The sequence below is a fragment of the Nycticebus coucang genome, chromosome 3, assembly GCF_027406575.1.
Source record: "Nycticebus coucang isolate mNycCou1 chromosome 3, mNycCou1.pri, whole genome shotgun sequence".
Lineage (NCBI taxonomy): Eukaryota > Metazoa > Chordata > Mammalia > Primates > Lorisidae > Nycticebus > Nycticebus coucang.
This window is the reverse complement of record NC_069782.1, coordinates 5,313,126-5,339,201: the sequence shown is the minus strand read 5'-3', so window position 1 is coordinate 5,339,201 and position 26,076 is coordinate 5,313,126. Positions and strand designations below refer to the sequence as shown.

The window sequence follows — 26,076 nt, the reverse complement described above, 5'->3', positions numbered from 1 at the left end:
AAGGCCTCAGTGTAGTTACTGGACTAAGGAAGCCCATTTTAAATATCTTAATGGCATTTGGTTTCAATGCTTTTTTGTTTTTTTTTTTCCAGGAAAGTGGTTCTAACATGACCAAGAGCTTTTAGGAAAAGAGTAAGGAATGAAACAGAAATACTATCTTTGTGACAAATGTAACTTTTTAGAAATTTTCATTGTTACTGTTTATAAAGAAAGTACAAGCCGTTGTTTTAAAAAATGCAAGCAATTCAGCAAAGTATAAAAAAGGAAATAAAAATACCTGGAAGTCCCACCATCCACAATTTTGCATTTAGTGTTCCCAAAACCCTCAACGTGATCACATAAACATATATTATAATTTTGCAAAAATGGAATCATCTTACACTTTCAGGTTTGACAAATGCTTCCTTCGTTTGACAATATGTTAGGAATTTTTTTCCATAACAACTAGCTTATAGCTATCTAATTCTTTTAAATCAGTGTTTTCAACCTTTTTTTATCTCACAGTACATCTGAACCTACAGTTAAACTTCCACAGCACACTTAAATTATGTTGATCAAAAAAGAAAAAAAAGGAGCAAAGAAAAGGATATACTCACTGTGGTTTGAACGTCTTTTGAAACTAATATTATTAATGATCTCTAAACATTTTCGAGGCACACCTAAGATCCTCTTAAGGCACACCAGCCTGTGATGGCACACCGGCAGAAAATGGCTGAAAATCTCTGTTTTAAATGATATACAGTACGCCATCACATTATTGATGGGCACAGCCATTCTCATCTTTATCATCTTCTGTGCATTTAGCTTTTGTAAACATTCCCCTAAGCCCTGTCTCTCCTAACACTCTGGCCATTTCTGTCAAATGTTATTTATGAATGTGTTTACGAGTGTGATCTATGACAGCAGAGACTGCGTTCATTTCATTCACTAATAACTATGTAGAGCAGCGGTTCTCAGCCTGTGGGTTGCGACCCCTTTGTTAACAATGAAAATACATCACGGCATAAGGAAGGTTGAGAACCACTGATCTAGAAGGAAGCATAATGTTGGCGTGCAGGAGTCCCTTCATAAATATTCGTTGAAAGTGCATATATTCTGATCAAAAATCTTGCAAATAAAAGTTGCGAGCTATAATAAGCTGTCCAACACATTAGTAATCAGGGAAATGAACATTAAAATCTTAGCTGAGATACTATTTCATCTGCATCTGACTGGCACAGATGTAGAAGCCTGACACGATCAAGTGGGGGTGAGCACAGGGAGCAACAGGAACTCCCACGTGCTTCCAGGGGGAGTATAAATGGGTGAGCACAGGGAGCAACAGGAACTCCCACGTGCTTCCAGGGGGAGTATAAATGGGTGAGCACAGGGAGCAACAGGAACTCCCACGTGCTTCCAGGGGGAGTATAAATGGGTGAGCACAGGGAGCAACAGGAACTCCCACGTGCTTCCAGGGGGAGTATAAATGGGTGAGCACGGAAGCAACAGGCACTCCCATGTGCTTCTGTGGGGGTGTAAATGGATGAGCGTGTAGAACAACAGGCGCTCCTATATACTTCTGGTGGGGGTGTAAATGGGTGAGCACAGGGAAGAACAGGAACTCCCATGTGCTGCTGGTGGGCGTGTAAATTGATATTGTGGAAAACAATTTGGTGCTGCCAGTTAAATCTGAGGGGCACGTTTTCAACAATCTAGCAGGCAGTTCCACTCCTGGGTGTAATTCTCACTCCCAGCTATAAAACCCTGGCACCTGTGCACCAGAAGCTAAGTCTATAGCCACTTAAGGTGGCATTTTAGGATTAGCACGAAATAGCGTGCAATCCAAATGTCCATCCATAGCAGAATGTATTCTACAACTCACATAATATTCAGAAAACAGAAAACTGCACAGCAGTGGAAATGACAATACAGCTGTATCCACAATTTGTGCGTGTGACTCTACCCTGAGCCCAAGGAGGCTAGAAATAGATGGGTTTGCAGCTTTGCAAACACAGGAAAAAAGAAAGAGAGCAGCAAGAGGCTGAAGACAAAGGAAACAAAAAATACATCCCCGCAAATGTTTCATGCCACAAAAAGGAACTGAATAACAGATTTAATTAATGAAAATCTTGAAGACGATTAAACAATGAAAGAGAGGAGAAGGGCCCAATTCACAATGGCCAGGTCATGGAAACAACCTAAATGTGCATCAACCCACGACTGGATAAACAAATTGCAGTACATGTGTACCATGGAATACTAGGCAGCCATGAAAAAGAGGGAGGCTTTACATCTTTTATGTTTTTACATGGATGGAGCTGGAACATTTTCTTCTTAGTAAAGTATCTCAAGAATGGAAAAAAAAAAAGAAATGAGAAGGGATATTTCTACGGTAACAAAATAGAAAACAAAAAGTTACAGGAACTGATAAAATAGAAATGGCAAGAATAAGAAACAAAAATGAAATTTAAATTAAAGGAGTGGCTCAAAAGAATCTCAATGAAGGCAGAGGAAAGAAGGGAGGATTAAAGCAATTTGAGAGAAGATGTCAGCTGTCGAGGAGAGGCAAAGACGATCCAGTATAAGGAGAACTGGGAATATCATGGAAGGAAGGCAGGAAGAGAAAGGGAGTGAGGATGATTTTAGTTAATACCGCACAGGAAATTGTTCTGAAGTGAAGGAAGAATAAATCTGTCTGCCAGAAGAACTCATTGTGTTCAGGAAACTTGGTCAAAATGTTCAGTGCCAAGACATAGCTTAGTTTTGCTTTTTTAATTTCAAGGATCAATAAAAAAATACTTTAGGCATCTAAGAAGAAAAAGGAAATCGCCTGCCAAACCTGGTTGACCCTGAGTTTCTCCCCAGCATCATCCAGCGCCAGAGGACAATGGAAAAAACATTTACAATGTTACAAAGAAAAGGAAGTAGGGTGGAAGAATTAGACCCAGCCAAGCTGTTGTTCAAGTATAAAATCAAAAGGCACACAGTCCCAAACGTGAAAAAAAGGAGGGGCGGCGGGATCATGAGCCTTTCTTAAGGAAATTGCTTGACAGTGAAATCCAGTCAACCAAAAACATAAATCGAAATACAGAACTCGGAGAGGGACAGACAGCGGGAAGTGCTGAGTAAATTCATGTAGATACAGGACAAAGTCAAACAGCAAGGAGAATTGTGGTTACTGAACAAAATATAAATATTATAAAATTGACTAAGGACAAACTATAAACAGCAAAACTTGGGAGGCGGGAGGGAGCGGTGAGGGAAACACAGGCGCCAGTCCCTTGGCATTTCATAATCCACACTGTCTGTAATTCAAACGTCCTTCAAAAACATCCTACTTTGTCCAGCTCTTAATGGCTTTTTAAATCTCTTTTCTTATCTAAAGTCTCTCTGGGTGCCTAATATGCCCTGTAGGAAAGAACATTCACCCAAAGTTCAAAATTGTGTCCAATGTCACTTGAGGACCATATTGCAGGTTTAAGAGCAAGGAAGATAAAGCCACACTGGTTGGGCCTAAACTTGGCTCCAGCACTTACTGGTAAGCCGGTCAACCCTTCAAGCCTCAGCCTCCTCAGCTTACCACTGGGCTAATAGCAGGGCCTAACTCTGCAGTGGCTGTGAAGACCAGACAGATCACCTGGACAGCACCTAAAACACTGCCTGGCACCGAGGAAGCCTGCGAAAAGATTAATTACAACGGTGACCATATGACGGTGATCATGGCATTACCTTTCATCTGGTAAATTTAAGGAAATTCAAATTCAATCTGCTTTATGCATGCTTTTATTTATTTATTTATTTTTAAGAGACAGAATCTCATTCTATCGGCCAGCCTGGCATGCAGAGGAATGATCTTAGCTCTCTGTAGCCTCCTGCCTCAGTCTCCCAAGTAGCTGGAACTACAGGTGCTAAATATGTTTTATCTTTAAAAAAGAGCATAATCCTCTTCTTATAAAATTACTTCTACCTGTGTATCAACCCACCCACCCCCTCTGCAGCCATCCTCCTGTAGATGGAGGAAGGGAGTTCTAGAATGATGTTCACCAACTGTTGCTTTGATTATTTCTGGGTAGTGGATTGCGAATAATTTGGTACTTTCTTCTTTGTACTTTTCAGAATTGCTTACATTTTTTTTGTATGTTCATGGATTTTGTAATGGTCTTTTTTTTTTAATGAAAGTAATAAAGATATTAACAACAACTAGACAAAACAAGTGTTACAAATTTACCAACAGACCTTGATGTGCTCACTTTTTATCAATACTGGCTTTGCTGTTTTTTCCTCGTTGACATTTTTCCACTGAAATTTAATTCTATGTACATAGTAGGTTCAGAACAATTATGATTTAACGTCATTTATGTAGCATGTGTTTTCCCGAGTTTATCATCTGTTTATACAAAGTTTTGCTGTACAAAAGCTTTTTCTCTTTCATGTAGTCATATTTATCAGTCTTTTTTTTTTTTTATTGTTGGGGATTCATTGAGGGTACAATAAGCCAGGTTACACTGATTCAGTCTTTTTTTTTTATGGTGTTTGGGTCTTAGTTCATACTGAAAAGAGATTCTAAATTTCAAGATAGAAAATTTTTTCACTCACATTATTTTTAAATTTAAATAGCTGATGAATATAGAATTTATTTGGGGTAAAGAATGGAAAGCTGTAAGCTTACTTTCCCCAAAATGGCTGGCTAGTTAATTATTTCAATAATTACTGAATAATCCACTCCCTGTTCCCATTACACTTTAATGAAATGCCTCATATCATAGACTAAGTTCACATATAAAGATGAGCTCATTATCCAACTATTATTTTAAATCAATCTCATTATCCAACTATTATTTTAAATCAATCTGAATATCCATCGCTGGACCAGTGCTACATTGTCTTAATTTTTGTATCTTTATAAAATATTTTATATGTGATAGAATAAGTCTCCTATTATAATTTTTCAAAAGAAAAAACACATCTCCAGATACAGTGAGAGTAGGCAAGGATTAGAGAAGACCTGCCTCTTCATTTATTCAAGTTTTCCTTTATGCAACTCAATAAAGTTACATCATTTCTTTATAGAAGTCTTGTGCTACATATATTTCTTATTAGCGTTAGTATATAAGTAGCACAGAGGGCATACTTAAAAACTAATTTCCCATCACCATCACTCTTAGTAGTGGTGATACTCTTACTATTGCTAATTTTTTTTTCTTTTTTTTTTTATTGTTGGGGATTCATTGAGGGTACAATAAGCCAGGTTACACTGATTGCAATTGTTAGGTAAAGTCCCTCTTGCAATCATGTCTTGCCCTCATAAAGTGTGACACACACCAAGGCCCCACCTCCCTCCCTCCGTAATTTTACAAGATGAAACAGGTTTCAGGGTTTGAGGACACACGTAAGATGGATCAAAACAAATCTTAGCAATAATGTCCAGAGTAGATCTTAGCTTTTTGGGGGTGGGGGGGACAGAGTCTCACTTTGTTGCCCTGGGTAGAGTGCTGTGGCATCACAGCTCACAGCAACCTCCCAACTTCTGGGCTTAGGCGATTCTCTTGCCTCAGCCTCCCGAGTAGCTGGGACTACAGGTGCCCGCCACAACACCCATCTATTTTTTTGTTGCAGTTTGGTTGGGGCTGGGTTCGAACACGCCACCCTTGATACATGGGGTCGGCACGCTACCCACTGAGCCACAGGTGCTGCCCTAGACCTTAGCTTTTTACAGTTGTCTATTTTGCTGTGTTTAGACTGTGGATAACTGTGGCTTTAGGAAAACATTCTTACCTCTTGGCAAAAGGCCCTCCCAAGCTCATCTAGGGTGTAGTTTTTCCAGACATCTTTAGATGACATGTAATTGAGTAAATACTCCTTTTTGGGACTTTTGCCTTGTTGATGTTCAAACGAGTCATCTATTAAAACAAAATACCTTTAGTTTATTGATGTTGTCACAGGCAAATTTAACTGCTGTTTCCTTTTAATCATCACCTGTCTGGCAAAAATTAAGACTTGAACAAACTGCTCCTTGTCTCTTGGCCTTTTTTCTACTTGCCCTGGTGGAGGAGGCCCATTCGGCGTCTATGAGGACGTACCTGCTCCGTAAGCCTCTGTCTTGCTCTGTGTAAACCTACCTTTCTTTTCCTCAATAAACTTTGTTCTATACTTTGCCTTAAAAAAAATATTTGAATAAACAAAGAAAATGATGAACCATCTCATAAATGATGTTGAAATGACTGGATGAACATTCCGGGGAAAAAAAAATAGTCTCCGACTTGCTGTGTTACTCTAGGATAAACCCTAGATAGACTTTAAATGGACAGTAAATAGAATTTAAGAATCATAAAAATAGTGGTAGAAAATCAAGGTGACAATTACATAATACATAGTTTTTATGTGAGATGGCCTTTCTTGCTGTGAAGAAACCACTACAGCCAGAAAAGATTTAAATTAATTGATAGGACTGACAATGTAAGTACATAATTTTTGTTTGGTTAAAAGAAATACACAAATAACAATGAAAAAAATGAGTGGGGAAAAATCTTTTTTTTGAGACAGAGTCTCACTTTGTTGCCCTCAGTCAGGTACCATGATATAGCTCACAGCAACCTCAAACTCTTGGGCTCAATGATCCTCTTGCCTCAGCCTCCTAAGTAGCTGCTGGGACTATAGGCGTCTGCCACAATTCCCAGCTATTTTTTGGAGACAGGGTCTTGCTCTTGCTCAGACTGGTCTCAAACTCCTGAGTCAAGAGGTCCACCCGCCTTGGTCTCCCAGAGTGCTGGGATTACAGGCGTGAGCCACTGTACCCGGCTAGGAAAAACTATTGTTAACTTGTTAACATACATGAGAAATACAGATCAGTTTTCATAATACATGAATAGGTCTTAGGAATCAATGAAACAAAGATAAATAAAACAGTAGATTAAGGTTATAGACAGGTAATTCACTTAAAAAGAACTTTAAAAATCCAATAAATGTATGAAAAACCACTCAAACTCATTGGTAATTTTAAAAAGCTAACATCTTTTATTCTACCTGCCAAATAGACAAGGCTTAAGGGAAATGAACCAGTCTGGCTTGTAATTTAAAAAAAAATTAAAAATTAAAAAACCCTGGTATTTCTGCATGGAGTTTAAGGAATGTTCTCCTTAGTGAAGTATCCCGAGAATGGAAAAGGAAGCACCCTAGGTACTCAATGCTAATGTGAAATCAGCAGATGAACAACTACAGGCCCACATGAGAGAAAAACATAATTCAATTCAAGTGGGGAGGAGAGGCCGTAGGGAGAGGGCTCAGCAAGCTCCCGCTCTTGGGTACGGTGTGGGGGCATATGGCACACCTCCTGGGTGGAGGACTCAGCTACAACTCAGATGCTACCTAACATGCAAACAACGTGACCCAATCGTATGTACCTTCATATTAATCCAAAATTAAAAACAACAACAATAACAAAATCCCTGGTACTTGAATATATAGAAAGTGCCATAAACATTTTAAGAAAGGAAAATCTGTATTCGAATTGTGATGTTTCTTATGTTGTATATTTTATCTCGTAATCTCTTGTAATTGCAGAAGGCAACAATGACTTGAGCATTACAATTTTAAGACCGTTTTTTCCTACTCTTAAATGTGTATATACATTTTTGACACCCACTGTATTTAAATTCCCTTATTGTGGAACTTTGTACTCATGGAATAAAAGGGCCATTCAAGAGATGCACATGGGTAAGGATATTTTCTGGACGGTTCAGAAGAGAAAAAAATTGAAACAATCTAAATGCCTATTAACAGAACATGGGTTTTATAGATGAATGGTTCATCAAAACTGTGAAATAAATACTACCCAGACATTAAAAACAAAGATGCATGCCTAAATGAATGGATATGGGAAATTTTTCTTGCTATATATTATTTCATAATTTTAAAAAGAACAATTAGCATAATTTAATTTCCATTTGAAAACATTTTCTATTTCAAAATATTTCGAGGGTACACATGTTTACGGTTACATGGGTCCCTTTTGCTCTGCTGTGTCAGGGTGGTAAGTGTGCCCATCACCCAGACAGTGTTCACCGCGTCTGTGAGATCTCACCCCCTCCTTCCCCTCCTCCCTGCTTGATTTCCGCCGAGTTTCACATCCCTCTGTGCATGCGTGTCCTCATCAGTTTCAATTTAATACCAAGAACATGTGTACATTTGTCACTCTTTAGATACTTCACTTGGGATAATGGTCTCCAGTTCCATCCAAAGTGTTGCAAAAGGTATTAATCCATCTTTGTCATGGCTGAGTAGTATTCCACAGTCTACATCAACGACAATTTTTTTTTTTTGACAGAGTCTCACTCTGTCACCCCAGGTGGAGTTACATGGCATCATAGTTCACAGCAACTTCAAACTCTTGGGCTCAAGAGATCCTTTTGTCTTAGCCTCCCAAGTAGCTGGGACTACAAGCACCCACCACAATAGCCAGCTTGTTTTTTCTATTTTTAGTAGAAATTAGGTCTCACTCTTTCTCAGGCTTATCTTGAATGCATGAGCTCGAACAAGCCACCTGTCTCAGAGTGCCAGGATTACGGGTGTGAACCGCCATGCCCAGCCACATGAATGAATACACCACTAATGAATTGATGGGTACGTGGGATGATTATACATCTTTGCAGTTGTAAGTTGTGCTGCAATAAACATTCAAGTGCAGGTGACTTTTTGATATTTGACTTAATTCCTTTGGGTAGATAGCAGTGGGATTGCTGGATCACTTAGTTATTTGAGGAATCACCATCCTGTTTTCCATGAAGGTTTTAGTAATTTATAGTCCCACCAACAGGGTGTCCACTCTCTCTGCATCCACGCCAGCATCTACTCTTTTGGGACTTTTTAATAAAAGCTGTTCTGATAGGGGGCAGGTGATATTTCACTGTGGTTTTCATTTATATTTCCCTGATAATTAGTGATGTTGAGCATTTATTCATATGTTTATTGGCCATTTGTCTTATTTTCATTTGAAAATACCCTGTTCATGTCGTTTGCTCACTTTTTAATGGGGTTGTTAGTTTTTTTCTTGCTGATTTGCTTGAGTTCTTTGTAGATTATGGTTATGAGCCCTTTATGATATGTACATCTTGCGAATATTTTCTTCCATTCTGTAGGTTGTCCATGTGCTTTGTCGATTATTTCGTTAGCTGTGCAGAAGCTTTTTAATTTAATCACATGCCATTTATTTTTTGCTGTTGCTATGATTGCCATTGGGATCTTCATAAACTTTTTGCCTAGGCCGTTGTCTAGAATCATTTTCCAAAATTTTCTTTTAGAATGCTTAAGATTTTATGCCTTACATTTAAATCTTTGACCCATTTTAAATTAATTTTTATGCGTGCTGAGAGATATGGATCCTGTTTCATTCATCTACATCTGGAGATTCAAGTTTCCCAGCAACATTTATTGACTATCGCTTCTTTTCCCCAGTGTATACTGTTGTCTGCTTTGTCAAAGATCAGTTGCCCGTATGCGGATGATCTCATGTCTGTGTTTTCTGTTCCGTTCCATTGGTCTATGTCTCCATTTCTATGCCAATACCATGTTGTTTTACCAGAAGTCTGGTAATGTAATGCCTCCAGATTTGTTCTTTTTGCTTAAGATTGCTTTGGCTATTTGGACTCTTTTCTGGTTCCAAAGGAAGCATAGAATTTTTTTTTTTTTTTTAGATCTGTGAACTATGAGGTTGTTGTTTTGATGGAGAGTGCATTGACTCTGTCAATTACTTTGGGTAGTATGAATATTTTAACAATGTGGATCCCATCGATCCATGAGCATCACGTATTTTTCCACTTGTGTGTCACCTGCAATTCCCTTCCTCAGTGTTTCATAGTTCTCTTTGTAGGGATTGTTCACCTGCTTGGTTAAGTATATTCCTAGGTATTTTATTTTCTTTGTAGCTATTGTAAATGGTATTAAGTCTTTTATTTGACTCTCAGCTTGACTGTTATTGGTGTATAGGAATGCTACCAATTTATATACATTGATTTTGTAACCTGAGACTGTGATGAATTTATTTATCAATTCCTGGAGTCTCTTGGTAGAATATTTGGGGTTTTCTAGATATAAGATCATACCATTAGCAAAAAAGTGATAGGTTTATCTCTTTCCCAATTCAGACGCCCTTTAACTCTCTCTTTTTATTTTTTATTTTTGAGAGAGAGAGAGAGTCTCACTCCGTTGCCTGGGTAGAGTGCTGTGGCATCATCGCTTACAGAAACCTCAAACTCTTGGGCTTGAACAATCCTCTTGCCTCAGCCTCCCAAGTAGGGCTCCATGTGCTGATGAGAAGAATGTATATTCAGTAGCTTGGGGGTAAAATGTTCTATAAATGGATTCAGGCCCATTTGTTGTAGAATTCCATTTGAGTCCAGTATTTATTTATTTTCTGCTTAGATGACCTGTCCAGTTCTGTCAGTGGGGTGCTAAAGTCCCCAGCAGTTATGACGTTGATGTTAATCTCTTTGTTTAGATCTAGTAGGGTTTGCTTTATGAATCTGGGCACTCCTGTTTGGTGCAGAAATATTTAGGATGTTATGTGTTCTTGTTGAACTGCTCCCTTTACCATTATATAATAACCATCTTTGTCTTTCTTTACTATTGTTGATTTAAAGTCAATTTTATCTGATGTGATAATGGCCACACCTGCTTTCTTTTGGTTTCCATTTGCACAAAATATTTTTTTTTTCCATCCCTTGATCTTGACTCTGTATGAGTCCTTGTGGGTTAGATGCATTTCCTAAAAACAGCAAGAAATGTCTCTTGAGTGAGGCACTCAGACCAATCATGTTGATTGATAGAACTGAGATGTAGGATGCTGTTCATCCTGTTGGGTAGTACTTTATTGCCTCATTTTAGCTCTTGTGCTGTTATTTTATATGAGCTCTGAGCTTTAGCTTTTTGGTGGTTTTAAACTGGTGGGTGTCCTTTGTGCTGATCCATGTACAATGAAGTTCTGAATATTTCCTACAGTAAAGTTCTGGTCTTACAAATTCCCTCAATGTTTGCTTGTCTGGAAAAGTCTTTACTTATCCTTCATATATGAAAACATAGTTTTACAGGATATAAAATGGTAGGCTGGCAGTTGTTCTGTTTAAGAAGACTAAAGATGGGGCCCTAGACTCTTCTGGCATGTAAGATCTCCCTTAAGAAGTCTACAGTTAGCCTGCTGGGTTTTCCTTTGTAAGTTAAGAGATGTTTTCACTTCACAGCTCATAGGATTTCCTCCTTGTGTTGACTTTAGCCAGCCTGATGATTACATGTGTTGGTGATTTCCTCTTTGCTATGAATCTTCCAGACGTTCATTGAGCTTCTTGTACCTAGATGTCTAAATCTCTAGCAAGACCATGGAACTTTTCCTCAATTATTCCTTCAACTAGGTTTTCCGGCCCTGTGTGTTTTCTTCTTCACCTTCAGGGATGCCTATGATTCCTACATTTGGCTTTGTTCATTAGGTTTTAGGCTTTGTTCTTTCCTCTTAATTCTCTGTTCTTTATTTTTGACTGAGTTAATTTGTAAGAGTTGTCTTCAAGCTCTGAGAGTCTTTCTTCTGCCTGGTCTGGTCTATTCTTAAAACTTCCCACTGAGCTCTGGATTTCCTTAAGTAAATTTTTTCATTTTCAGAGTTCTATTTGATTTTTTATTTTAACATGCTGATCTCTTTAGTGAATTTTTCATTCATTTCCTGAATTGTTTCTCCATTTTCTTAAAGGTGGTTTTCCATTTTCTCTTGTATTTCATTGAGTTTCCTTATAATCCACATTTGAACTTCTTTATCTGTAATTTTAATATTTTCATTTTTGTTGGTATACTTGCTAAAGAGCTGGTGTTCCCTCTTGGGGATGTCCTTTTGCTCTGATTTTTCATATTTCTGGAATTCTTGCATTGATTCCTTCTTATCCAGAGCAGCTGCTACTTTTTATTTTTGAATTTTATTTTGTTTAGATGGAGTTCCTCCCAACTTATAAGGGTTTGCCTGCAGCATATGTTGGGTAAGAACATATGATCTTTGGTTTGCTTATGGGTACTTTAAAAAAAAAAATTTTTTTTTTTCTTGAAACAGAATCTCACTTTGTCACCCTGGGTGGAGTGCCATGGTATCATAGCTCACAGCAACTTCAAAATCCTGGGCTCAAGTGATCCTCTTGCCTCGGCCTCCCAAATAGCTGGGACTATAGGCACCTGCCACAATATCCAGCTTTTTTTTTTTTAAGAGACAGGGTCTCGCTCTTGCTCAGGCTGGTCTTGATCTCTCAAGCAATCCATCTGCCTCAGCATCCCAGAATGCTAGGATTACAGGCGTGAGCCATTACACCTAGCGTGCTTCTGGGTGCTTTGATGGTGATCTAGGTTCCAGATAGATGTCTTGGTTATAAATGTCCTTAGTGTAGTGGTTTTCTCAATTGCTAGTTGTTTGTAGGCTGCAGAAGTGATGAGCTATATTGGAAGGCAGATTCCCTGCCTCTCTTTGATGAGGGAGGATGGAGGTCTTTGAAATCCATTCTCTTTCCCCAGCCCTGTGGACATCTTAACAATGTGAATTGTATTGGCTCAGTTTAATCTCTGAGGCAGGAGATGGTGCTAGTGGGTTAGAATCAAACATACCTTGTATGATTGAGTCAGCAAATGATGGTACAGGGTTGTGCAAATTGACCTCCCTGTTGTTACCAGTACTTGCTGGAAGAAACAAGCTGCCAGTGTTATTTTGGGGGCCCGTGTCTGGCTGTAGCCCCTCAGAGGCAGCACTCAAGTGCCCAAGGTGGTAAGTGGGGCCCTGGAACTTCTGGATCACTCTTTGTTTCCCACCACAGCAGAGATGGATGGGGGAGTGAATCTGGGCAGGGCTGGGTAGGGGTAAGCCTGCCATCAAGTTCCACAAAAGCCAGTGAATTATCTATCTAGGCAGGAGCAAAGGTCCCTCCCAGGCTGCTGGGCTTAGCCACCAGGGAGAGGCTGACATGGCCCTCCTAGCCACAAAGTCTGCTTGTGGAGGTGGAGGCTGTCTGACATTCACAATCTGGCTGTCAGGGGTGGGTTTCGTGGTCTTTGAAATCTCCCTCTTCCCCTGCTCCACTGTCTCCCTCCAGCATCTGCCAGCAGCAAGCTCAAACTAGCTGAGCTCCCCCAGAATGGAGATGCCGGCTGGGAGCTTCCTTGTCTAGGATCCTGGCCTGGGCCGAAATCATAGCCTTTCTGTGGAGGCAGGGACACTCCACACAGTCACTGTGGCGGGAACCCACACTCTGCTCCCTTTTCAGTTCTGTCCATGCTCCCTTGCCTCCCAAGACTCGTTCATAAATCCCCCCTCTGTGCCCATAAGCAACATAGTTGAGTCCTGGAGGTACGGAATCTGGCCTGCAATTCTGTATCGTTCCAATTGTTTAGTGTAAGTGCTGCTGAAGCGAGCAGGCCTGCGATTCTGTCCCTGGGTTCCTGAACATTAATCTCTGACCATGCAAAGGAGAAGCACACTAGTCCTGCCCTGCCTGTGGCGTGTTCAACAAGGTTTGGTGACCATCTGGGGTGTGCTCTGCTTTGATGGAGCAGCCTGGCAAGCAGCACAAGGAGGGCAGGTGAGCAGGGCCCTCACAATCTGAGCAACTCTTAGTCGGCAGCCAGACTTCAAGAGGAAAGGTCGGAGCCCTACTCTCTGCGGAAGCCCCGGGGTGGTGGATGCACCAGCAGCGAAGCAGCAGCTCCCAAGAACCCAGCTCCGTCCTCTTGATAGCCACAGGCTGGGGAGGGGAAGGGGAGGAAAAGAGTCTAAAAAGAGGAAAACTACCTCTTTGGTCATCTTTGTCCCTATCTCCAGAAAACAACCCACCTGGAATGTCCAGGCTTTGGGGTCACACAGACCCCCCAGGACCCACTGGCTCCCTGTGGCTCCTGCAGTCTGGGCTGGAGTTGGGAAATGTTTGTGTGGTTAACAAGTAAGACAAAAGCGGAGGGACAGGAGCCCCCTGGGGAAGACAGCAGCACACCGTGGGTGGAGAAGCAACATGCCACATGCTGTCTTGGCTCAGGTCAGTGCCCCAAGGGGGGCTGGCAGCCTGGCGCTTTGTCATCAGAATCTCCCACTTCACTGGAGGCAGCAGCTTTGGGCTCGAGAGGGTAGACAGGCTTTCTTGCAGCTTGGGAGCCTGCTGACTGCCAGAGATACGAGGGGGAAACTGCTCCATCCACCCTTCTTGCTGGACTCCAGGCCTCTCAGGGCTTGACCTCTGCCAATGTCTTATTCCTTCTTATCCTGCTCTGTAACTTCTTCCCATGGAATCTCTTATAGGTTCTGGCACTTTTCCCTCAGAATTACACCTGACCTATGTTTGTCTATTTGTTTTTTCTTTTTCTTCTACAGTTTTTCTTGTTTCTGAGACAGTCTAGCAGCTGGTGTCTCAGGTCAGCCATCCTGGCTCTCTCATCTTACCACTTTTTTGTTTATCTTCCTATCTGTCCATCCATCCTCTATGTACACATCTGAAACAAATCTGGGCGGATAAAACACCAAAAAGAATACAATAGTAGGATGCAGGTGGTAGGATTAGAGGGAATTGTTATTTTGTGCCTTTGTGTTTTCTGGCTTTTTTAAAACAAGCATGTATTACTTTTATAATAAGAAAAGATGGAATAAATCTAAAATATAGCCCTTTCTTTCTCAAACTCGACTGCAAAGAATCACAAACGGTTTCCCAGATTTATTTCCTAAAATGTCTGCAAATAAGCTTCAGCCAAATTAAGCCCACTTAATTCAGCTGCAGTTAACAAACTGCCAGTCATCTGGAATTCCATTTCCTATCTCCAAAAAACAAAAAAAAAGGAAGAAAGAAAAAAAAAGTCACCCCAAGTGGCTCCCTCTAGGCCACATAATAAAACAGAAAGCTGGTCCTTTAGAACATGGTCTGGAATTCTATGGCTTCAGTGGGCCAAGCGTTTGAAACTGGGATCTCAGGACATACAAGCTGCAAGAAGCCTCACTGAAAAGTGAGGGATCCACATCGCGGAAGCAGAGTCTAACGTGTCCGACACGCAGAGGTCTCCCCACACTTCTCTGATGCTTCAGCCTGTCCTCATTCCACCCTGTGAGGCTGCGACTCAACATGGCGACTCATGGGAGACAACTATGACACACCTAGGGAAGCCGCTGGTGCTCTGTTCAGACACCAAGCCCAGCTTGGGAGGTGGAGAGGGGTGAGGGGGTGAGGCCTGCCCTGGGGAGCCCGTGGCCCAGTCCACGTGTGCACGTGCTGTAGCTGTCGCCCCAGGCTGGCCGGCAGGACCAGCTGGGGTGCATTAGGGACTCCACTCTCCACACAGGTACACAGTTTCAGTCTTCAATGCGGTATAACAACTCCTGCCACCTTCTGATTTCCCCAAAATTTCCTCTGAAGGATCCTTGTTGATTTGAATCAGAGAAGGAATCCAAAGCTTCAAGTGGTTTATGTAGGTCACAAATATAGAAAAAGAAAATCAGTTCCCAATATCATTTCTTCATGTGTTCAAATAGATGGTGCTTTTGACGAACAAGCTGGTGATGGATTATTAAGGATCTAGTGTAGCCAGAGTGGGAGAAACATGTTGCTCTCTGTTTAGAAAAGCCAGCGGTAAAGGGTTGCGATACTCACTCTGGAACTGAACTTACAAATGTCTGTGAGGTGTGCCCATCCTAGTATCTGGGGCAGTTCAACGATCACTTCTAAGGTTTGGTTTATCTTTTGATTCCTTTTTGCTTAAGTCATTAAGAAGTGGGTCTTTCCACCCTAGTCACCCAGTGTCTGCAAGATTGCCGTAGGAGGAGTGAAAACCTTTCCTGTATTCCCCTCCTTACGTTTGTCTCTCTAATCATTCTGGTTATTTAAAGCTTGTTTTCTAGATTCCTCAGGAAATCCTCATGGAAATAATATTCTTTGATTTCTTACATGTTCATTTTTGACCTAAATACTTGAAAAATCAATTTTTCTGGATATAAAAGTCTTGGCTCAAATTTTCTTTCCTTATGTACCATAAGTATCTTTACCTCTTGCCTGATGACATAAAGTTTTTGCTGAGGAAAAGTTTGAGGAGAATCTGATTTTACTTCCCTTATTTGTAACTTGATTTTTTTGCCTGTATACCCAGAGAATCTTTCCTTTTTATTTAAAACCCAATAATTTTGCTTGAACGTGTCATAATACAGATACTCATGATTGGTTTCCTGAGTACAATGTATACTATTCAAATCTTCATATTTGTGTCTTTTATTTTGGGAACATTTCCTGAATTGTAATTTTTAGCTTTTGTGCCATTCCTTGTTTGGTTTTCTTTTCAGTGATTCACATTAAATGTATCTTGGATCTTTTTTAGTAAAACAAGAACTCAGTGATGGGATGCTAAAGAAATAAAATAGAAAAGAATAAGATGGGAAATAATAAAGTAGACCTGAGGAAAATGGTATTATAGAACTAATAAGTAAATTAGAAACAGCAAGAAATAAAATAGACCTCGGTGAAAATCTAATTACAGGTTCAGATAAAAGATTTAAGATGGTCGTTATGAATATAAAGGGAAAAGACAAAAACAATAAGGCGCTTAGAGAGAATTTAATAGATGTGTTAGACAAAGACAGTCCAACTTAAGGACGGTTTGCATCTCTGAAGTTAAAAATCTGGAAGGTGAAAGATTTATTTAAAATATATACTATTACTAAAATTTGTTGACATGAAGACAAGATTGAATTTACGGAGTGTAAATATACTGTGTTCTGAAAAATTAATGCAGAAGGTACAACATTAACACATTATCCTAGCTATGCCAAAGAAATTCAGGGATGAATAATTCTTTAGGCAACCAGCCAGAGAGCAAATCACCAATAGAGAGAAAATTAAGAGGCGTCAGACTTCTCCACAGCCAGACTCTGTACCAGCAGACAATGGGTCAGTCCATGGCGTTTTAAAGAGGAAAAATGTGACCCATCGATATTATATGCAGCCAAGATAAATTCATTATTTTCTTGAATTTCATGTAAATTTCTATTCTTCTCATACACTCGAGTAAAAGTAAATTCCTATATACAACAGCATCTATATAAATCCATCTTTATAAATGTGCTTCTTTCTATCCGTCCCTCCTTTCCATATAGACACATGGAAAATGCCAGGAATAGTATTGACGGTGGTTATTTCTCGGTGGTGGGATGGGTTTGATTGTTTACTTCAATCTTTTACTCATCTGCATCAGTACCTGCCTCACGGAGCTGTGGGGAATATGAAAAGATGATGGGCACGCTTAGCAGAGTGCCTGGCATGGGAGGCTTTAAACGCTTGCATCCTGGAGTCTGCTGTAAGTGATCTCGGGTAGCGAAACCAGGCTGAAACCTGAGAATCTGCCGTTTTTCAGCTCGCTAGTGAGGTGGGTCTGAGAATCACAGGAGGTGTGCAGTGACTCTCTGGCGCACGATTCAATGGAAAGCAGACAGCAGCAAGCCATGTTGAAGGGGCCGTGGTGGCAAACCTCTGATGCAATAATCCACTGAGGACAAATCCCGTTTAAGGCAAGGAAGATGGCCACAGGCCAGCAAGGGCGAGTGTCTGATTGAACTGTTCATATGTGGAACATTCATCCTCAATGAGCTGGACCCCTGCTCTCTCCAAAACCACCCAACAGGCTGGTAACTCTGAGCATAATACTGATGAGGTGGGGATAAAGACTGTTAGTACCAGGAACAGTTTTCCTTCTCCAGGCTGTCTGCCTACATAAACCTGGCTTTCCAAGTCTGACATTACTGTCAATTACTCAACCGTTTCCCCTTTTACACGAAGATTTTCCCATCATTAAAGAAAGATATGTTTATTATGAAAAATCTTTGAAACTACAGAAGCAGCAGGAAGAAGAATAAAGTAACACCCAGAGATATATCACTTAAAGACAATCTATCATATTTTTGGAATATTTTCTAATCAGTGATAGACTTTCCATATACATATTCTATGTTATCACTAATTCTTTGTGGCAATCACTGTTCTTATGTGGAAACCCTGCACCTCACGCAGCCCTTTTTCTACTGTTAGGAAGTTATATTATTCTTATAAATAATGATGCCATGGCTATCTTTGTAGATGATGTATTTTCTATATTTGAAAGTATTTCCTCCAGAAAAGATTCATAGAAGAGGAATTACCATGCCAATAGATACTGAAATCTTTCATTACACACTAAAAAATACTTACCTTGGTTTATCATGAAATATCTAAGGTTCAAGTCACTATTTATGCCGAGGTTCTTCAAGAAAACATTGTAATCCACTGTAGGCTCTTTATCGATGTTGTAGTGTTTTGAAAACCTAAAATATAAACGTTCTTTCGAAATCAGAAATTATGACACAGTGAATCTATAGTGAAGCAAGTTTGTTACTAAGGTATCCTTTGTACTGAGGTTGATATTCATTCATTTTAATGTCTGTTTCTAGCTATAGCTGGGATTTAAAAATAAACCCTAGGAAATTTTACTGTATGATTTTTTTTTAATGCAGCTACTCCACTTCTTTGGCCTACAGATGGCTGCATAAAGGTTTGAATGAGACAGGGACATCACAGGCCCTGCTGGGGGTGTCCCTGGTGCACATAAACACCTCTGGGGCTCCTCCCTCTCCAGGAGGAGGGCAGGGGAGCTGGGGCTTAGCCTGCAAAGCACCACTTCTCCACTCAGACAGCAGAAGCAGGTCCCACTTGCCTTTAATAATTGGAGGGACACGAGTCTATTAGCATAAAATTTCCCTCACCACGAAATCTAGAGCTGGGCGAGGGGTAAGCATAGATGATAGTCTTGACTGCGTGTGTTTCTCTGGAGGGAAACGGAGATGTCAAGTGATTCCAAAACAGTGGATGGTGAAGGGGACAAAGCTTTTCTTGAAGCAGTCTGTGATGTTTATATATAATAAGGAATCTGAAAAATACTTAACCGCTGTCTATCCTTAAAATATACTGAGATACTCTTTTTTAAAGTTAAGGAGGATGTTTTGATTTTTTTTAATGAATTTTCTATTATTTAAATCTGTCACTTGATAAATGGTTTTCTAGATCATTTCTGTGTTATTACATTTCTGAAAATTGACAGTTCTTAAATGTTTGGTTATAGACTCTCCATATGTGTTGAGTTCTATAATTATCTAATTTCATACTGCTTTCTAAAAGTTTGGTAATTATCACTTAAAGTATTTGTTATTTTTCTGTTTTCCAAATTTAACAAAGAGTAATGTCGTTTATTCATTTCAATGCATACTTTTTTTTCACTCTGATGAATCTTGCCTATTGTTCTAATAAGAACACTCATTTTTAGTCACAGCAGCTGCCAGGTGTTCACACTGAGCCTCCCTGAGCAGCTCGTCTTTCAGTCATCGTCTCTGGCTTGTGAAAATGAGGTGGTAAGCTCGAGAACCCAGAAGGTGGCACCTAACATCCTCCTTTTTGAGTTCCTGTCATGTAGAAGGTGTGAGCTAGTCTGCTGCACCAGGAAAATGTCAGCATACGGAGGAGAGGCTCCTGGCCAGCCTTCTGGTTTTCAATGAAAGTGCAGCGTTCCTTAAAACTGGTATCTGCTCCAGGAGAACCCTGCGCTGTCTCAATTCCCAGGCCATCTCCACTCACAGTACATGCTACAGAATACCATGGTAATGTTTTCTGCAGATAAAATTTCAAAACTAAAGTCTCAGCACTGCACAAAAATACAGCATCTCAAAAGGCTTTTCATAAGAAGAAAGGATGGGAGAGAGAACCATTCCTAAGATACAACCAGCTGGGCCAGCGTCACAGGGCCCTGAAGTCTGGACAGGAGGGTGCACAAGCCTGCAAAGACAAGTCAGTCACCTGGGAAGGCCGCAGTTAGGGAGCAGGGAATGACCCCAATCATCCCTGAAGCCTCTCCAGCACGGCCACCTGGAACTGTGCTTCACGCAGGAAGCAGGCCGACATTTAGTCCTTTGTTTGACAAGGCTGCTCATAAATTATTTTGCTTAGATCAAAGGCTTTTGTCCTGCTGAGCAAAGGAAGGTACGGTGGGGTAAGAAATCCAATGGACTTGGTAGATTTCAGGTGAGTCCAGATTAAGTCTAAAACTTGGGGGTAATTTTCATCTCTGGCCTCTTGTTTGACATAGACTGGATAGTATTCTGCAGCCAAAAAGGAATTATTTATCAAAGAGTAAAGGGCACTCAGGGAATGTTGATGATTATGATATGGTCACCATGAACCGCGCACCTACTAAGTGCAGGTGGGTGACAGGCATGTCGTGTGCATCACACTGAACCCTCACCCCCAGCACTGCAGGGAGGGCTGCTCAGTTCCCTGTTTCCTTAAGAGGAAGCTGAGTTTCAGAGAGGCCCAGGCCCTTCCTTCCCCAGGGCCTGAGAAGTAGCAGGGGCAGAGCACAGGTTTCACCCCCCGCCTGCCCGACTTCAAAGCCAAGGCCATTTCTACCACAGCCAGAGCCAAATGTTGATACAAAATAGAAAAGCTGTTGGATAAAAGAAGGTTTCACAAATGCATTGTGTTTTCTGCTCAAAAACTAAAAAGGCAAAGTTAATACTGAAGCAGCTACTCGAGGAAAAAGAATATTCTTGAGCTTCAATGAGAAAAGCATTAAAGCAATTGAAGAAATGGTCTCCTTTTGATCCTCTGTGCTTCTTACTCTAAGGAAAAAAATTCTATTATGCTAAGTTTCTCAAGCCTTATCGTGAAAACAGCATTGTTTTTGAGGCTTAAAAAAAAAAAAAAACCTCAAATAAAAATTTGTGGAGTTCTTTATTATTCAATACTTATGAGATGGGGAAACAGTAACATTTTTTATAGATTTACTAGGTTGTAGACTGCAGTGCCAAACACAAGGTTTATTGTCAAATAAAGCACTGTTTTGTTTTTTGATTGCCTGTTTTAGAGGAGCGCTGCCTCTGTTCTATAATTGCGTGCACAAAATTATTTAATTTGTTTTGTTTGGATCTTATTCTGGACATTTTCCCAGCCAGAAAAGATATAAAAATTAAAACATCTATTATGTCTTTTATATTCGGAGGTGGGTTATAAAGAGGAAAAAAGAAGAAGAAAGGATTGAAAAGAGTAGGAAATCCGCATTTTCTAAAGTCAGCCTGCAGTTCAGCCCTTGCAGCCGCCCTGACAGGTCACAGGCCTGCTGGACTTGTGCCCGGGGGCAGGTTTATCAGCCCCACCCACAGTGGTGGCCACCACGCAAGGAGCTCAGGCACCCATTTTAATGGCAACTGATAACGCCAGTGTAATGTGAAAAGCTTAGGCTCCGGGAGAAATAATGAGCTCAGAGCTTTTGTTAATGGCCTGGAGGGTATTTAGAAGAGTGTTTGGGAAAAGGCGGGAAGAGGGAATGGACCTCTTGGCAAGGTACCGTGTGAATTAAGCTGAACTTGGGCCATTCTTCCAGTGGATTTCCTCTCAGCTCGAGTGGCCATAGAAGCCAGGGGTTTGGCTTCTTCTAAATAATCTGGAGTTCACTGGAGGCTTCCCTGTGCTGCCCTTGGAGTCAGGAGCAGGTGGTGGCAGCCTTCAAACGCCATGAAGCTGCTAAATGTTCTGCTGTTCATCATCTCCCCACCACGTCCCCCCCCAACCTCAGCAATGACAGTCCTCCACGGAAAATTAAGCTTCTGTTATTGTATCAGGATGGAGAGCCGACAGGGAGCACACCAACAAATGAATAAACCCTGAAATTTGTCTCTCCTAACCCCAGGCTTGGAGGGAAAATCAACCGTGAACTGAAAATGCTAGGATGGAAGTCACAGGGCCCAGCTGGGCAAAGAGACAACTGCGGTGGACACTCAGTAATCCGGCCGCAGCCACACCTGCAGGCCAGAGGGCTCGCCCCAGGCTGCTTAGGGACTGAGAACCATTAGCTCTCACAGAATTCATGGAGAAAGCCCAGCCAGTGCCTCTTTGAAAAGGAAGTTGGGGGGGCGGGGGTGAGAGATGGATCCAGTGAACCCAACAGGTCTCATTCTGGGTTGAAAGTTCTGCCGGGGCCCCCCCCACACCTGTGTGCACTTACTTGCAGTATTCCTCGTCCCTAAACTTCAAACAGAAGGTCTCCAGAACTCTTCTTAGCTCGTGTGGTTGAACCAGTCCAGTCTTGTTAACATCAATAAGCTTAAAGGCTTTGATAATGGTTTTAATGTTTTTGAAAACCTACATATAAAAAGTGATTTAGGAAAAGTCAAAAGATGTAGTGTTAAAAACCAAATGGTAATACAAATGTGAAAGTTTCTTAATACTTCTTGTAAAATAGAATGTTTTCAAGGACTCACAGTGGTAGGCATTGCAAGATGGCATGTCTATGGAAAAGAAGAACACTTTGCATTTATTGAATGTTTTCAAGGCAATTTGCTCTGTAAATGGTCTTAGTAATTTAAAAAAAAACTCTTTCTGATGTAAAGTAATAAGTTTCATACACAATTCATTCCCTTTTAGGGCCATATGAAAAATCTTTTTTGCTAATTGATACTTTAAAACTACAGGGCCGGCATAGCTAGACCTGCACAACTCTTATTTTTCACAGCCATATGCAAACTATTTTTACTACGAGCTGGAAAATATGATTATATTTCAACCTCTCTGAATTTTTAAAAGATGTTACAGAAAAGTTTTATAGAGATCTTCTCCAAACTCAGCAAATGCTATTTACTGGGCACACAGGCCTTGTGAGTTGTTAGGGCTGACCCTTGGGGCTCTCAGGAGGCGTGAGAGCTATGTGACAGAATCCTCCCAAGCCACCTGGAGAAGTACCTTTTCCCCAATTTTATATAAGGGAAGTGACCACCCCCTGCTCACACACAATTATAGCTGGCCACACAGTCCTGCCCCACATGGCAGCCACTCGCCCCCTCACACACATACGTCTTTCCAGTTTACTCCCTTCCGTGGCCCACGCCCACAGCCTTGACCCCGCCAGGACCTCCGCCTGGGCTCCTGCCTCCTTCCACCCTCTGTTTCTCTCACCCCACATCCTTTCAGATCCCCCACCCGCACCACAGCCCCCTGCATACATACTCGGCTCCCCACTCCCCTCCTCCACCTCTGCCTCTCAGCAAGACCCCACCGGAAGGTAAATTCGACTCACGGCCCCTCCCAAGCCTGTCTGAGTGGCCTGATGTGGCTGGACTGAGACATACCAGGGACGCCTCCAGGCTTCCCACCAGGACGTGGCATTGCATTATGCCCCCTGTATGGTCGAGCTCAACCACACACCATCACTCTCACACGTGCTCCACACACATCCACACAGCCATTCCCACTTTCTCCACCCTCCTCACCTCCAGTTTCTCATCCCACCTCCTCCTTCTCCACAGACAACCCTGCTTCTTATTTTACAGAGAAAACAGGAGCCACTGGGGACAAAACTCCCAGGGTCCCCGCACTGCCATCTGCCTGGCTCCAAGCCCAGATGTGGTGCCTTCCGTCCTGTTCCAAGGGATGCACCTCCATGATCCCACCAGGCCGCCAGGTGGGCTGTGCAACCAGGTGACCCTGTCCCTTTGGCCTCTCAGTCCTTGGCCAAATGTCATTCTATCAGAAAGGCCTTCCTTGATCACCTATAGCAATTAGGGATCCCCAGCCCCAAACTCTCAATTTCTTCCTAGTCCTCCTCATCAACAATGTCACCCCTGTTTGTCTTTATTGCCCTCCCAGCCCCACAAATGCTGGCTCGGTCCCGGGGCCCAGGATAGCACCTGGCACAGTGTGGACACTCAGCAAGCATTTATTTGGACAGATGAATGAATTTGTCTTCTCAGCTGCTTGGAAAAAAGCCACACTCTAAGGAAGCCTTGTGATTTGTCTGCAAATACCCCCCAGATCACTGGTCCACATGCTCAGGCCATCCTGAATGCATAACGATGCTAGTCAGTGTCAGGGGAATAATGACTATAGTAAGATCTTTGCACAAACAGTAACTGAAGGAATGTCTGTTGGGTACAAAGCCCTGTGCTAAATTCTACTCAAACCTCCCAACTAGAGAACAGTGAACGACTGGAGAGCAGAGGCTCCCCTGACCTCAACATCCAGGGAGCTCGGAGAGAAGAGGCCGGGCAGGGCGCCAGTGTGAGACTCCACGCTCAGAGCCTTTGCTTTGTCCACGAGGAGCCCTCGCCACTATGAGCCCTTGCTCTCAAGGCCAATTAAACATCTCAGCACCTTGTCTGCCGTCAAACCCCAATTTGCCCCTTTTGGTAAAAAGAAGGACATGAGGCAATGCGCTTTTAAAAACCCAGAGGAACCCATATGGGTCTCCAGCGCGGAGAGCCGGGAGGCGGCAAGCCTGGCACGGAGCTCACACCCACCAGAGAGAGCTTCGTCTCCAAGTTTCTTATCATTTGTCAGGCTGAAGTTTGGCAAGGCCTGAAGAATTGAGCTGCAGATGGTGAGCTTATCAGAGGCAACAAAGTTAGGGCCGTAGAGTACGAGACTTGTCCCATACATGGTTAAGAGAGAAGAAAAATGGAAGAAGGAATAAAATGGCTAAAGGCCCCCAACAACAGTGACCAGGCTGTGTCCCACCCCATTTCCCTGCCCCCCATGGTCCCTAGGCCCAGCCACAGCCAACCATTTAGAATTCACAAGCATATCAGGGGCCCTTCTCAGGTGCTGAAAAGCCTGTCAGGCCCTGGATGGCTGTACCTCTACTGGCCTCCCTCCGGCTCTCCACCCCAGCTGCAGGGCTCACATCACACCTCCAACAACCCCACACCCTTGCTGTAACCCTCATTCCTTCTGGCCACTTGCTTCTTAGCACTCATCAACACCTGGACCGTTTTGTATTTCTTTCTGTATGTTTACTGTCTTTCTTCTTCCATTGAAATGCAAACTCCATGGAGCAGGGTCTGGGCTCTGTTTGCAGAGTGCCGCCTTCCTCCAGCTGGGGCAGGATGGGATGCTTTTCCTAACGACCTTCCCATCCAGTCTCTGGATCCCCAACATCCACCTTGACATCTTTGCTCATTTCTGCTTGATCTTGGAAACCAGCTCCCTCCCTGGCCCCTGCTGTCCAGCCATCCCATTCCTGCCCTTCAAATCTCTGCTTTTTCCAGAAGTGCTCAGAGCCAAATCCACAGAGAGAGAGGAGGCCTGCGCACAGCTAACGAAAGGAGAAGCCGCTGCTGCCGCTGCCACCCTCCAAATCCAGCTCAGAGAAGAACACTCGGCTCTGCCCCCTGTTGTTGCCCAAGGAGATGAGCCGTCTCCCAGCTGACCCTACTACTGTGGAGGCCCAACCCCTGCGCTCCAGGTGCAGCCCACCACTGCCCACCACCTGGCTTTGTACACCTGCAAGCTAAGATTGGCTTTAACGTTTTTAAATGGTTAGAAAAAAACAAAAGAAGACTAATATTTCATGACATGTGAAAGTTATGTGAATTTCAAATTTCAGTATCCATAAATAAATTTTATTGGGACACAGCCATGCCCATTCATTTACATATTGTCTAGTGCTGCTTTCCCAGTGCAGACACAGCCTAGTGGAACAGCTGGGCAGATGTTCACTCGGGGCCCTTCACAGAGCAAGTTCAGCTGGCTGTGCTCCCCTCTCCCACACTCCCCCTCATTCACCTCCACGTGGGTGAAGACCCTTCGGGGGAACTTTCCTCCCTGAACGGGAGGAAAAGTGTTGAGGACTGTAAAAGAAAACTAAAATGGTAGCTAGTCTGACTGTAAATTAAAGGCCCAGTAGCCCAGAAATGGGCCTGAGGCTTTCTGAAGAAGCTGTCCCACAGGGTTCTCCTCCGGCCATCTTCCAGTCCCTGCCATCTCTCATCCCAGGGGCTCACAGTGGGATGACCTGCTTCCAGCCAGCTCCCTCAGCACCCCAACCCCACTGTACCTCAACACCCCACCTCACCCCAGCACCCCACTGTATGCTGACCCCACCAGGGCATCCCACTATACCATGGCACCCCACCACACCCTGGCACCTCACTGTACCCAACCCCTACTGCACCCCAAACCCTGCTGCACCCTGGCACCCCATTGTACCCCAACCCCCACCACACCCCAGCATCCCACCTTTCCCCAGCACCCCACTGCATGCTGACCCCCACCA

General features: G+C 42.4%; 1 protein-coding gene across 1 annotated transcript in view; it reads right to left on the bottom strand.

Moving 5' to 3' along the window:
- EFCAB6 (EF-hand calcium binding domain 6) overlaps positions 1-26,076 on the bottom strand; it is a 228,447-nt gene that overhangs the window by 144,355 nt on the left and 58,016 nt on the right. Inside the window, exons 8-10 of the mRNA XM_053585237.1 lie at positions 22,036-22,172; positions 18,198-18,310; positions 5,755-5,879 (exon numbers count right to left, since the gene is read on the bottom strand). Of these exons, the coding sequence (XP_053441212.1) occupies positions 5,755-5,879; positions 18,198-18,310; positions 22,036-22,172 (375 nt within the window). The remainder of the gene's footprint in view (positions 1-5,754; positions 5,880-18,197; positions 18,311-22,035; positions 22,173-26,076) is intronic.